Source organism: Agelaius tricolor, unplaced genomic scaffold, assembly GCF_023055355.1.
Source record: "Agelaius tricolor isolate 1412-34295 unplaced genomic scaffold, bAgeTri1.0.p SCAF_19, whole genome shotgun sequence".
Taxonomy (NCBI): Eukaryota; Metazoa; Chordata; class Aves; order Passeriformes; family Icteridae; genus Agelaius; species Agelaius tricolor.
This window is the reverse complement of record NW_027269279.1, coordinates 3,250,977-3,263,342: the sequence shown is the minus strand read 5'-3', so window position 1 is coordinate 3,263,342 and position 12,366 is coordinate 3,250,977. Positions and strand designations below refer to the sequence as shown.

The 12,366-nt window shown below is 46.7% G+C and overlaps 1 protein-coding gene across 3 annotated transcripts in view; it reads right to left on the bottom strand.

Moving 5' to 3' along the window:
- RNF216 (ring finger protein 216) overlaps positions 1-12,366 on the bottom strand; it is a 76,537-nt gene that overhangs the window by 58,314 nt on the left and 5,857 nt on the right. For 2 of the 3 annotated variants that reach the window (XM_071443901.1, XM_071443902.1), the window contains 3 exons: positions 3,519-3,647; positions 2,259-2,395; positions 414-1,283 (listed from right to left, as the gene is read on the bottom strand). In XM_071443901.1, coding sequence (XP_071300002.1) covers positions 414-1,283; positions 2,259-2,395; positions 3,519-3,585 — 1,074 coding nt within the window. In that variant the 5' untranslated portion in view covers positions 3,586-3,647. Of the gene's footprint in view, positions 1-413; positions 1,284-2,258; positions 2,396-3,518; positions 3,648-9,513; positions 9,634-12,366 lie in introns of those variants that run through there. The other variant, XM_071443903.1, reaches the window with a different exon arrangement.

The following is a 12,366-nucleotide window of genomic DNA, read 5'->3' as shown; positions in this document are numbered from 1 at the left end:
ACTCCTGTAGGAGAGGCAGCTGAAAGCAGTCCTGGCTCTCAGCCATGTGTCCCTAAAACTTCTCTTCTCCACCCTGTATCCCCCTGACACTGTTTAGTGTCCCAGGTTTACTCATTTAGTTTTATATCCAATCTTAAACCAGCTCTGCAGTGTTGGATTAGGAAAGAACCAGATAAAACCAGACCAGATCCAAGAGGGTCTTTCAGGGAACAGACACAGATTATTTCATGTTAAGTAAAAGTTTTCCAAGACAGTTCATCACATGCTCCTCACCTGGTGTGTGGCTGAACCTCAGCCAAAGCAAAGAGGATTTGCAGCTGTGTGTCCTGAGCATGTGAGATGCCACACACCTTGAAAAACCTGTCTGAAAACATCACACACACAGGAGGCAGAGGAGCCCTGGGAATACTTACAGTCTCTCTGATGAGCAGCGCAGTGAGGTCCTGCTCCTGCCCAGCAGCTCCCTGCTCCGGCACGTCCCCTGAGCCGAGTTCACGCGAGCCCTGCGCGGGGAAGGCGGGCCCGGGCTGCTCGTTGTCTGTCCCTGCCTGCGGAGCCGATTCCTCGGGGGGATGCGCCGGCTGCGGGGAGGCAGGGCCGGGAATGCCGTCCTGCTGCGGCTCGGGCCGGGGGAAGGCGGGCCCTGGAGCCTTCCCTCCGTACGCCTGCAGAGATGCCGGGTTTGCCTCTGGCTGCCCTTGCTGGGGAGCGCGGCCGTTCGCGACAGCCCGGGGCTCATCTTCGGGCGCTGGGAAGTGCCGAGGCTCCAGCTGGCCCTTCTCCTCCAGCTGGCCCTTCTCCTGCATCTCCCCCTGCTCCGGGGTACTTTTAGCAGCTATGCCTTCAAGTTTCTGTTCTGGCTCCAAGTTCTTTCCTTGCCATTCCCGAGCTTCCATCCTTTCCTCCTGTTGAGGTGGAAGGTCTGCATTCTCCAGACTAATGATTTTTGTGTTATCAGCAGGCTGTGGATGCACCTTGATCGGTGGCAGCAAACTTGGGCCAGGCTCCTGGCTACCTGTAAGTTCAGATCTGGGGCCATTCAGCTCAGATGGTCCTGGCTGCTGCAAGGCAACATCCACACTCTCACCCCTGCTTGGTCCAGCATTGCTCTCCAGCACGAGGTTATTCCCATCTCCCTCACAGGGCAGAGCTGAATGCTGCAGGTCTGTGCTCAAAGGCTCCACAGCACTTTTGGATCCCCCTTCTCCCACAGTGTCTGCACCCTGCCATGGAGCAGCCGGTCTGATGACATTGGGACGCAGGGGCTGCTGATGCTTTGGGGTCTGAAAAGGACAGCAACAAGAGAAAGGAGGAATTCTTGTCTGTGTGTCAGAATCCTTGCTCCAGATACTTCTGCATCTAAGAAAACTTCTGATGGGAAACTGATAAACAGTCTGTGCAGCAAGGTGTTTAATAAAGCACAGAACTGCAACCCACACATCTGTGTCATCAGCCTGTCCCCAGGTGCTACGAGAACCTTCAGCAGAACTGGGGATGCACAGGACTTTCAAATTGGAATAATTTCCTAAGCTCACCTCAGTACTCACTTCCCTTCCAGTAAAACAGTCTGGGCAGGAAGAACTAACTGATGACATATTTGTTTTCTCACCAATTTATTTAAACAGGCAGGAACCAAAGCTCCAAATATTAATCTCTGGCCTTGTTCTTGCCTCTGGCAGACAGACTGCTGTATGCCAACAGAGCCTGAGTGTTCTCTGCTGCTGTTTTCAACTAAAAGCATAAAGGTCAGCTTTGCAACCCATTTTCTCAGTGCTTCTGGTTAATTTAACAGGAAAGTGGAATATATTCTTAATATAAGATAGATATGAAATGCTGAAAAAATATCAGTGCCTGCAATAGCCCAACATGAATGCAAATAGCATAGAGGAATATAAAGCATACAGAGTAAATTTATAAATCAAACAAGGCATGGTTTGAAAATATTTTATGGAAGATCAAGTCCTCTTGCAAAGCACTCCACCTTGCTGGATTCAAACAGTCAACTTTATGGGAGCTACAACCTTCATCAAGTAGAACTTAAACTACACAATGCAGTTCCACAGTCTGGTTCTCCCCTCCTGTGCCCAAAATATGACTAAATTAAGCCAGCAAAATGCCATCATTTCACTGTTATTTCAGAGATCCCAAGCAGATTGCTATAACCAGGCAGGACTCAGAGGAATGCATCAGGTACTGGCACAAGACTTGGCAATACAGGCCATGAATACAGCACAGCAGCTCCAACAATGAAAAGTTACCTCTGCTAAGATGACTATATCATCATCATCATCTTCCTCAGTCTGCTGCTTTTCTGGCATCTCCAGCAACAAAGGCAAATCTTCATCTGAGGAATCTGATATTGTGATCAGACTTTCATCTCTGTGGTTTATCCAGTCTGCAGAACAGTAAGTAAAGTTGAAGTTAGCTGCTGGCTCAAGGTAAATAAATAGAATTATAGGGTACATGCACTGAAACATCTGAGAAAGCAATTTTCCCACTTGCACTGCAGGAAGAAGCATTCAGAGGTCACCAATTCCTCTGCAAGGCATTGTAAGAGCCACTCCTGCATCCCTCAGCCTCCAGCAAAACACCTGCACAGCTTCAGCTCATCACAACAGCACTGCAGGGACAGCCACTGACACTCACAAAGAATCTTCTACTACCCTCAACTCCAGCACGAGTCAAGCTGCTGCAAAAGTTATGACAAACAAGGCAAGTAGGGAATACTTCTGCAGAGAAATCCTGAACTTCCAGTATCTCAGGGACATTGCCTTTTCTTTGTTAAAGTGTAGTGCAATCTAGCAGAGAGATAAGGGTCTTTGTGCAATCCAGCCTCTTCTGAAAGAGAGGCTTTGCAGGAGTACCTTCTGCAGGGCCAAGATAAGGCCTGTGGCTGTGGGTGCAGAAGATACCCTGCTGGTAATGACAACCTTGTGCCTCAAGGTTTGTCAAGAATGGAATATAGATGCTACTCAACAGCTGCTGGAACACAGGAGAGAGATTCAAGGCAGCAATAGAGGGTTTCTGTACTGCACAGAGAGCATACAACTATGCTTTCCCTAAAATCTGACATGTTTTGGCTTATTTTTTAGCATGAGTGTTCATTTATCACCTTTCAGGCATACAGAGAAAGCCTCACTTTAAATTCCACCCTTGAGGGAATGGGTGCCAATGCACGCAGCCCTATGAGAGCATAAATTTAGGGTCAGCCTGTCTCCTGTGGGGTTCTCAGAAGGATGGATCCTCCTTGGATCTGCTGAAACACATCTACACAGTGTTCCCAAGAAGTCAGCAACATCCCTTGAGGCAGTACAACACAAGAAAGACAAGAGCCAAATATTTAGCATGCCTGCATAATATGGAAGAGTTTCTGTAGGTGGCTAAGTCAGTGTAACAGTGGTGTGTGATGTGACAGAACAGACCTCCAGCAGCTCCCTGGAAGCTCAGTGTCTGTGAATCCTGCTGCTCAGCAGAGTTTCACAAGAGTGCTTTGGAAACAGGCACAAATCAGTACTCACCTTTCCCTCTGTGATTGCTGAAGCTGTTCAAGTTAATCACTTCTTCATTCCCACCTCTCTCTGCCATTTTAAACAGCTGCACCCCAGAGTGTCAATGCCCCAGCATGGCAGTCAGGCTCACATGAGGAACTGGAAGATAAAATAAAACCACAAGGGAGTCAGGCAAACTCAGATTCACCCTAAAGGGTTTTTTTTAAGATTTAGCTGCTAGGGGTTCTCCTGGCTCTCCCAGCAGTCTCTCCACATGAGTGTTTCTCTGTACCCCTCCTCTCAGGACCTGAAAGGAGATATGTTTGTTATCTTGTGCTCCAACAGTTAAGACAGTGGACTGAAAAGTGCAATTAGGCCAGAGAAGTCTCTCTGGAGGAGCCATGCAATCACAGAAAAGGAGGAGAGATGCAGTTCTACCCAAGCAGGACTCAAACCCTCCCAGCATATTGGCCTTCTCTTGTTTCCAACCAAAATCCAATGCACCAACCCACACAGTGCTGTTTCTGCCACCATCAACAGGTGAGAGGGGCAAAATCCCCTGGCCTGAGGTGTCCCAGGCATCCCCACATGCACCTCACAGCCCCCAGATGATGTCACTGCAACCATCCCTGTCACCCTTACTGCCAGGGCAGTCACACCCAGCCTGGAGGGGAGCAGGGACAGCACCATCCCAGCCTGAGTTCCCCCAGTGCTGCCAAGCTGTGGCACAACTTCAGAGCCACCAGAGATGCTCCAAGCTCATTCCCACACCCCCCTCATTCCTGGTGTGTCAGAAGGAAGCTGCTCCCTGGGCAGAGCAGTGTCAGTGTGTGGTTTGTGCCTGCACTGTGAAACAGCACAGGAACATTCCAGAGAACACTTCCTTACCACCATCTGCTATTTTATAGAAGAGATTTCCCTGATTTACAGCGAGGGTTTGGTACAAATTCCAGGAAACACCATCTGCTGTCACACCAAAAGGAGAGCATGACAGGAATCAGGTTCCCTCACAGGACTTGGCTTTTTGAAACTGAGCTTTGCTACCCCCACCTGTTCTCAGAGAGGCACAATGAATTGGCCAGAGGCTCCCAAACAGGATTAGGGGGCCAGAGGAATCACTGCAAACTAAACAGGAGGTTTCCATTTTATGCTCTGTCAGCTTACAGCTCTCCATTCCCACTATCACAGAGAGGCTGAACACATACAGGAACTCCAAGCACAATTTGATCACTGAAAGGAGAAAGGAGTTTTTTTTTCTTTTTATTGGAAAGTATTCATCTCCTCATTGCAGCACAGAGGAATCTGTACTGTTAAATATTTACTGATGCATAAGCTGGAAGAAAATGGTGGGTCTGCTATAAAATCCTTTTTGCTAGTACACAAGAGCAGTAGAAATTCCCCCTCAGTAATTCTACTTAACTTCCTCTGCAGGGAACAGGATTTGCAGCTAGGACAGTAAAATGAAGAAATGAATTCAGATGCACAAGATACAATAATAAAAATTAAAATGTATAATTTAGCACTTACAAAAGCCCAGCAGCACAGGCTTAGTGCCTGAGGGAACCTTCTTCAGAGGAAACCTCCAGCATAAAGATTTCAAGGCTTGCCTACAAACATCCACATTTACCTGATCCTTGATCTGGTGCTGGTCCAATTTTGAGTGGGAGATTGGATGAGGGAACAGCAAGAGGCCTTTTCTAACCAGCATTACCACAAATATGCAACTGCCCTGTATGTGAGCCCTGATACCTCAGTAGCACATCCTAATTCCAGTAAGCAGCTCCAAGGTTATCATGGGCATACTGGTGCTTTGAAAACACCTGAAAAGCAACATTTTGGGGGTGTTTCCACTAGATTCTTAATTTTCTGCCTAATAAAGAGAAATACATCTTTATTTGCCAGAGTGGCATCAAAGTGCTGTTCCACCATCCCAGGCAGGTGCTGGAGCTGCAGCTCAGGGGCTGGGTCACTCAAAGTGCAAACTCTGGCCTTTGTAAAAGGTCACATCCACATTATTACAGTTGTGTTTTCCCTGGTACTTGTGCACAGCAATCACCTAGCCCTGCACAGCACTTTTCCATCCTTAGCTGCCTGACTCCTTTAGCAAACAAAATCAATTCACTTCTTGTCATTGAAAAGGTGGAGAAATGGAAGCAGGGTAGGCCCAGTGTGGCCAAGGTCACCAAAGGATCACTCTGAGACTGGCTGGGAGGAACAAGAACACTTGTGAGGGCCACAAACCAGCCCTTGCAGCATCAAGTGCTGCAGACAGGGGCTGGACAGGTGTGTGCTCAGATCTGCTCCAAGCAAAGCTCAGTGCTTGGATATTTCTCCCCTCCAGGGACTCGTGGTGCATTAGCAGGGCTGGGAACTTCACAGGGGGGTGACACTGCAAATGCTCAGCACAGCCACCAAAAAAAGAAAAAAAAAAAAAAATCTTCTCCCAAATAGCTCAAATGGTGCTTTGTCCAATGCTGGCTAAGCCCCAGCTGTTCAGATCCATGAATGATGGATAAGACACAAGACTAAGGTCATATTTTCTATGGGCCACTCTGGCTCCTGTAGAGAGGAACTTGCACACTTCCACCTTCAGCAGTGAGAAAGAGGTACAGGGAATATTCTGAAATTAAAATTGGGATAAAAAACTATCTGCACTTCCATAGAAGAAAGTGTGCACACCACCAAAATGGTTTAAAAGCAGGAATATAATAAACAGCATTAACTGTAATACACAGTCAAGGCAACAACAAAAAAAGCCAAGGCTGGAAAGAACTGGCAATTCTTCCTACTTCAAAACAGACTGAATAAAATCCCAAGCAGCTAAATAAAGCCCTGCTTTGAGGGTGAAAGCCAAGCTTCCACCAAGAGCTAGCAATTCATTTTGTCAATACTCAATACAGAGCTGAAGTTTACACAAATATCCATAAGCATGGGCCAGTTCCATCTAGTGGCATGAATAAGAAGTTTATTCATGTTTATAGCACCAGGCCGCCAAGAATGTGAAGTAACAAGATCAAAGCCACCCTGGGGTCTTGCCCTACATAAACAATAATAAAAAAGCAAGGAAGACAGATGGAAAGAAGCTATTGCACACTACCTCAGTGATTTTAGAGCCTATTTATAGGCAAAGAATAAGGCTACCTATAAGCAGGCTCTAACATGCCCATCAGCTTTCCTGCAATGCAGTCAAGGAAAGGAAACTTGAATTGTTTTAACAGCAAAGCAGTCAGGTAAACACTTTCCAAACTTTTTAGTTTTTCTTCTTTTCTTAAAAGGCTCCCACCTGCACCACAGCACATCAAGCTGGATTTAGGACTTGAATCCCTGTAGCAGTATCCAGGTGACACAAAATTCTCATCATGACTTCTAAGACACCCTCTGACTGTGCAGGGAGGAACCACCACACTGAGGACATGGTCCCACCCAATTCCACCTCTGTATTCCTCCATAACTCAGTCACAGAATGTCCTGAGCTGGAAGGGACTCACAAGGATCAGAGCCCAGCTCCTGGCCCTGCACAGACGCCCCAACAATCCCACCTGTGTCTGAGAGCATTGCCCAAACCCTCCTGGAGCTGTGGCAGCCTTGGGGCTGGGACCATTCCCTGGGGAGCCTGGGCAGTGCCCAGCACCCTCTGACACAGCACAGCCCAGCTGCTTCACTGTGCAGACAATAAAATCCTCCCCATGGTGGTTCTTCCTACCGTGAATTCAATAAAGAACACATCACCAGAACAGCTACTGGGAAAAGCAGAGCCCACCAGGGACTTGGGTTTAGCAGTTCTGTGAAGTGACAAGACCTCAGACTGACAGCTGAGGTCACAGGGACTTCCTGGACAACTCCTCAAACATGCAAAAATATCATCCACAAAACCACTGCTTCCAACCACTGCTCTGAGGTAAGGGATCAGCTGCTATGGGGTGAAGCAGGTCTCAGGAGCACACAGAATGCTTACACAAGGATTTCCAAAACCCATTCAAAATCCTTTTAAACACCACATGACATATTTTTAGCTTAACCTAAAAATAGCCACCATTGGTGCTGTGCATATATTTAATCTCCTGATAGATGAAGGCGTTTCTGGTCTGCAGTAACTGGAGCAGAACTCAAATCTGCTCCCTCCACCCCACATTTGTGCTGTGATGAGCATCTTCAGATGGTGCTGGAATTTAAACTGACAGGCAAGGGGAGAGCTCCCCTTCTCAACACAGTGTAATGTATTTTTTCCCCCCTCATTTACAGCATTTGAAATCTTGAACTCCCACATACCCAAGATGGGACTAGGCTCAAAGTGCTCCTGTCTGGCTGCAGCTCAAGGCAACAGGACTAGACAGAAAGCAGGGGAGGTAGGAACTGAGATCCCAAATGAACAGGGGGGAGGGAAAAAAAAAGAGCAACTTGAAAGAGATGTCAGCAACATCAAATCACTGTGTTTTAGCCTCTCCCCCTCACAGAACACCACTGTTGCTCACCTACATTGACAGAAGAGCATCAACTCCTACTTTGTGCCTGCGGGCAGCAAACGTGTCTGCTGGTAGCCTGCGAGCAAGGTGAATTTCTGGCTTATTTCAAGCTGCTAAAAGAAGCTACTTAAATAATGCAGGGCTTGTGACAACCACCAAAATGGAAAGCTAAAAATTCAGTCTTTAAAAATAAAAAAATAAAAGAAAGCACAACAGAAGGGAAATAAACCAGCCTGACTTACTGTCAAGCATTTCACCAAAACATTTCAAAGGGTTCACCATTTGCTGGGGGCTGCTCCTTGTAACAGGCACTGAGCAAAAGCAGGGAGAGTTTAACAGTGGTTGATCGTGTTAAGCAGCATCATCCCAACTGAAAATTAGAAATCCCCTGATCATAAGCCCAACAAGAACTGCTGGGCACAAACAAATCCTATTTGCTATGCACAGGGCAGCTACTGCCACTGCCTCACACCCTGCAAAGGGACAGAGCCAGAGGGCAACACGTGGGGCTGCAGCAGGGCCTCTGCCAGCAGGTTTGCTCAGTTCCAAGCCTGGGCAAAGTGGAAAAAGCATTGATTCCAGCCCAAAAGCCTTACCCTGGCCCCTCAAGGCAGGAGTGTGTGGGCAGAACCTTGAGGAAAGACCACCTGGTTTCCAGCAGCACAATCTGCTACAGGTATTGGCCAAAAGCCCTCTCAGGAGCACAGACCAGGGGTAGACTCAGGACAAGAGCATCCACCCAGCTCTGCCACCAATTTATGGACCCATAGCATGTGCTGAAGAGAAACAACAAACCTGAAGATCATTTAATAACAGAACTGGCTGGTGAGTTATAAAGTATTCCCCAAGTGTTTCCCACATTAGCAGCTGGCTTGGTTTACCACAGGATTTTAAACACATACACTCTGAGAAGGGGAAGACAGGATTCCTGAGATGTGAGAAAAATCAAGGAACAGAAACTGAAATTAATAATAAAAAGAACCAGGCAAAATTTCTGGAGCAGAGAGCCACAGAACTGGTTTAACCACACCAAAACATATAATACAATACAAGAATTATTTTGTGGCAAGTAAATGCAACCTGAATGCCCACCTCCTCCTGACAGACAAGACACCCAACACACACAGTTCAGTATCCCAGCAGAGCAGCCACTATTTCCAAAACCACACCAACCTGGAACTGGCTCCAGCAGCTCCAGGACAGGTCATGAATGAAGATGGAAATGAGGAATGAGTCTGGCAGCAATCACAGCTTCCAGTTACTTCCCAAAAGTTGCCTGTTCCTCACCCTCTCTGACCCAAGGAGAAAAGCACTGAAGGGAGTGATGCCCTCTCCTCCCAGGCTCACCACTGCTAACTGCAGAGTCAGGAGTGGGACCAAGAGATGCTCCAAAAAGAGAGAGGCTACAGATGAACACAGGATGGGCTACATCAGTGCCACTGCTCCAGGCCAATGAAAACTGCTTACTCAGGGGCAATCAAGAGAGCAGATATTTAGGGATTACTTGGCTTCAAATCCACAACTAGATTTTTCCCCATTTTCTAAGCCCACTCAGGACTTACAGGAAATATCTTGGCTGCTTGTACATCACAAGACTTCTCATCAGCCTTACTTGCAGTTCATTTCATCAAGGTCACAGTATCATAATTATTAATCATAATTGTTTGAAGTACCCAATCACCATTTTTATCTGAAACACAAAGTACAAGAGAAAGGAAATGTACCCAGTTTTACCTAATTCACTAACAGCTGGCCACATACATTGGCACCAGTTTTCCTTCTCAAACCTGCAAAATATTTGCATTTCCCTAGCAAAATATATGCTCTGTGAGCTACTTTCTAAAATGTAAGACAGTTTTGAAACAGCTGCATTCATTTTCCAAAACTGGGCAACACAAATGAAAGTTTCCCATTCCTTTGAGCTATTCCCTGGTGATTGGCATCAAGGTCAACTTGTGGACACTTCAGTGCCTTCCCAGGACCCCCATCAGTGCCTCTGGCAAAAAGCAGAGCTCCCATCATCCCATCTCCCTGAGCAGCACAAGGCTTCTCATTCTGATGCATGCAAAAACCCACAAAACAAAAACCCACAAAAACCCCTCTCTGCACAAGAGGTAGAAACCTTTGGATCTGTCATTCTCCTTCCCCCTAGTTGAGTCCTGAAAAAAAATTAAATCTACAAATTCTAGTTGGAAAGGAGAGTTAATGCCTTTACCTTGAGCAGCTCATTTTAAGAGTGAGGTGAAAAATCAAGATTTTGAGGGAGGAGGCATTCCTGGAGTTAGTTCCTGTATGGGCAGTACTCTGCCTGCCTCAGACCTCTGGCATGTGCAAGATCACCCAGTGTAATCCCTAAATCCAAAACCTCCCTCCCACATCACAAACACAGGTGCCAGCTTGGCATTTCACATTGGTGCAACAATTCAGACACCAGCACTTGGCTACAGACCCACACACAAACCCAGCCTTGCTCTGCTCACAGCCTGTCTCCCAAACCAGCATTTAGAAGAACTCATTTGCTCTGATTTTGTGCTGTAAGGGTAGGGATGAATGGAAGAGCATGTGAAACCATGTGATTTGCAGTTCTGCTGCTTCTAGAGCAAGTTTTACTTCCAGTTTCCTTTCCCTGAACTCACAGCCAGGGGCTGCTTTGATCAGCACCAAGATTCAGTCACCTGTGGGTTTAAAGAGCTGGACTGCACAAAGCCCCAGGTGCTGCACGTACCTGCCACAGCTGCCACAGCATTAATTGCAGCTGCCTTCTCTTCTCCATAAACCCAGCAGCCACATGGAAAAGAGCAGGGGAAATGCCCTGTGAGCCCCAGGATATACAGCAGAGTGCTCCTCTCTTACTTGTACTTCACAGATCCCTCCAGGAGAAAGGACAGAGCATTTCCTCTCCAAATCCTCAGTAGTTTTCCTACCTTTTTTCTTTTCTTTTTTAAGGCATCCTGAATGCCACTTTAAAGAGTTTAACAGAACAAAGAAATCCAAGTGCAACCTTTTAAGTAGTTATTTAACAAGCTGGATGAATGTCTTCAGGAGCATTCAGGTTCCCATCCTAGCACTGTTTTCACTGGAGAGGAAACAGAAATAAAGGATTTAAGATTGCTGGGACAGGCAGTGGCACTGACATTCACACTGATGAGCAACCAGCAGCCTGCTCAGCTCACAGCCCTGTCTGCAGGGGCACTGAGAGCAGGGGGAACCAGGCTGCACACAACCAGCAAACTGCTGTGAAAAGCAGCAGAGAGGGCTAAGCAGACCAAAACCAAAAGGGCTGGAAAGCACAGAGTCAGGTTCAGTTCCAGTGGCAGCCAGAGGACTTGAAAACCACAAGGATCTGATAAGCTCTGATGGCAGCCTGGATGTTGAGCAGCTGCCCATCAGACCCACTCAGGAAACCACCTAAGCTGCACTTGGGAAGCTGTGCTCCAGAAAAAATTACAAGCATAATGCACCACCAATAAAAAATGTGGAAGGGGGTATTTTTGTATTTTATTTTATTTCAAATGTGACCTGAACTTATCACAAAAAACTCTGCTTTCAAGCACAGCACACCTCACCTCGTTCTCAAAGCTGCTGACAACACAAAAGCTGAGACTTGACCTTGAGGTGGCAAACAGGGAAAAAATCTGACTTACTGCAGCAGCCCACCTTGGCAAAAAGAAGGTCCCTGTCAATCTGCACAGCACTTTCAGAACTATTGACTTAAAAGCCTGCCACCAACCCTTCCAGGTGTCAAACATCCCAGAGTGAAGGACTTGCAAAAAGAATCATTTCACAGGTCACATATTCTGGTTCCAACAGTCATGCCCTTTTTTAGGGTATGAATGTAATGACATTGCATTAAGCATCTGCACTTGCCACAGCTCCAAAGGTCAGCAGCCAGAAGCTGTGGCTTGGTGCTCAGAAGGGTTTCACTTCAATACCTGTTAAGGATAGTCATGTTCCCTTGTTTCCTTCCTTCACACTGAGCTCCTCCAGCATTTCTTACAGCTCTGAAAGGAAATGCCCTGGAAAACATTTTTGTAGGATTCAGATCAGATACCCTCCACACATGGTGGAACTGGGAGAACAGAATTAAGGTGGTAAAATAAAATGCAAGAAGGGGGAAGATCTTAAACTGCAGCTTAAGCTGATACAGCCACAGCCTATCCCTACCATTCAAATTACATGTGCTCCCTCCTGCAAGGTCAGGCACTTTGAAAGATGCTTTTACACAATCAATTAAGGGTTTAAATATACACAAAAGCCAGTTTAGAGCCAGACTGGGCCAACAGGCCAAGCTCACAGTGCTAAGTCTTAAACGGCCTTACCTACTCAGAGTAAAATACCAACAGAAACTCTGTAAGACAGGTGCCAACACCTGAGCAACAAATCCATGCTCTGCACCAATTTCTGCTGGAAAGAGT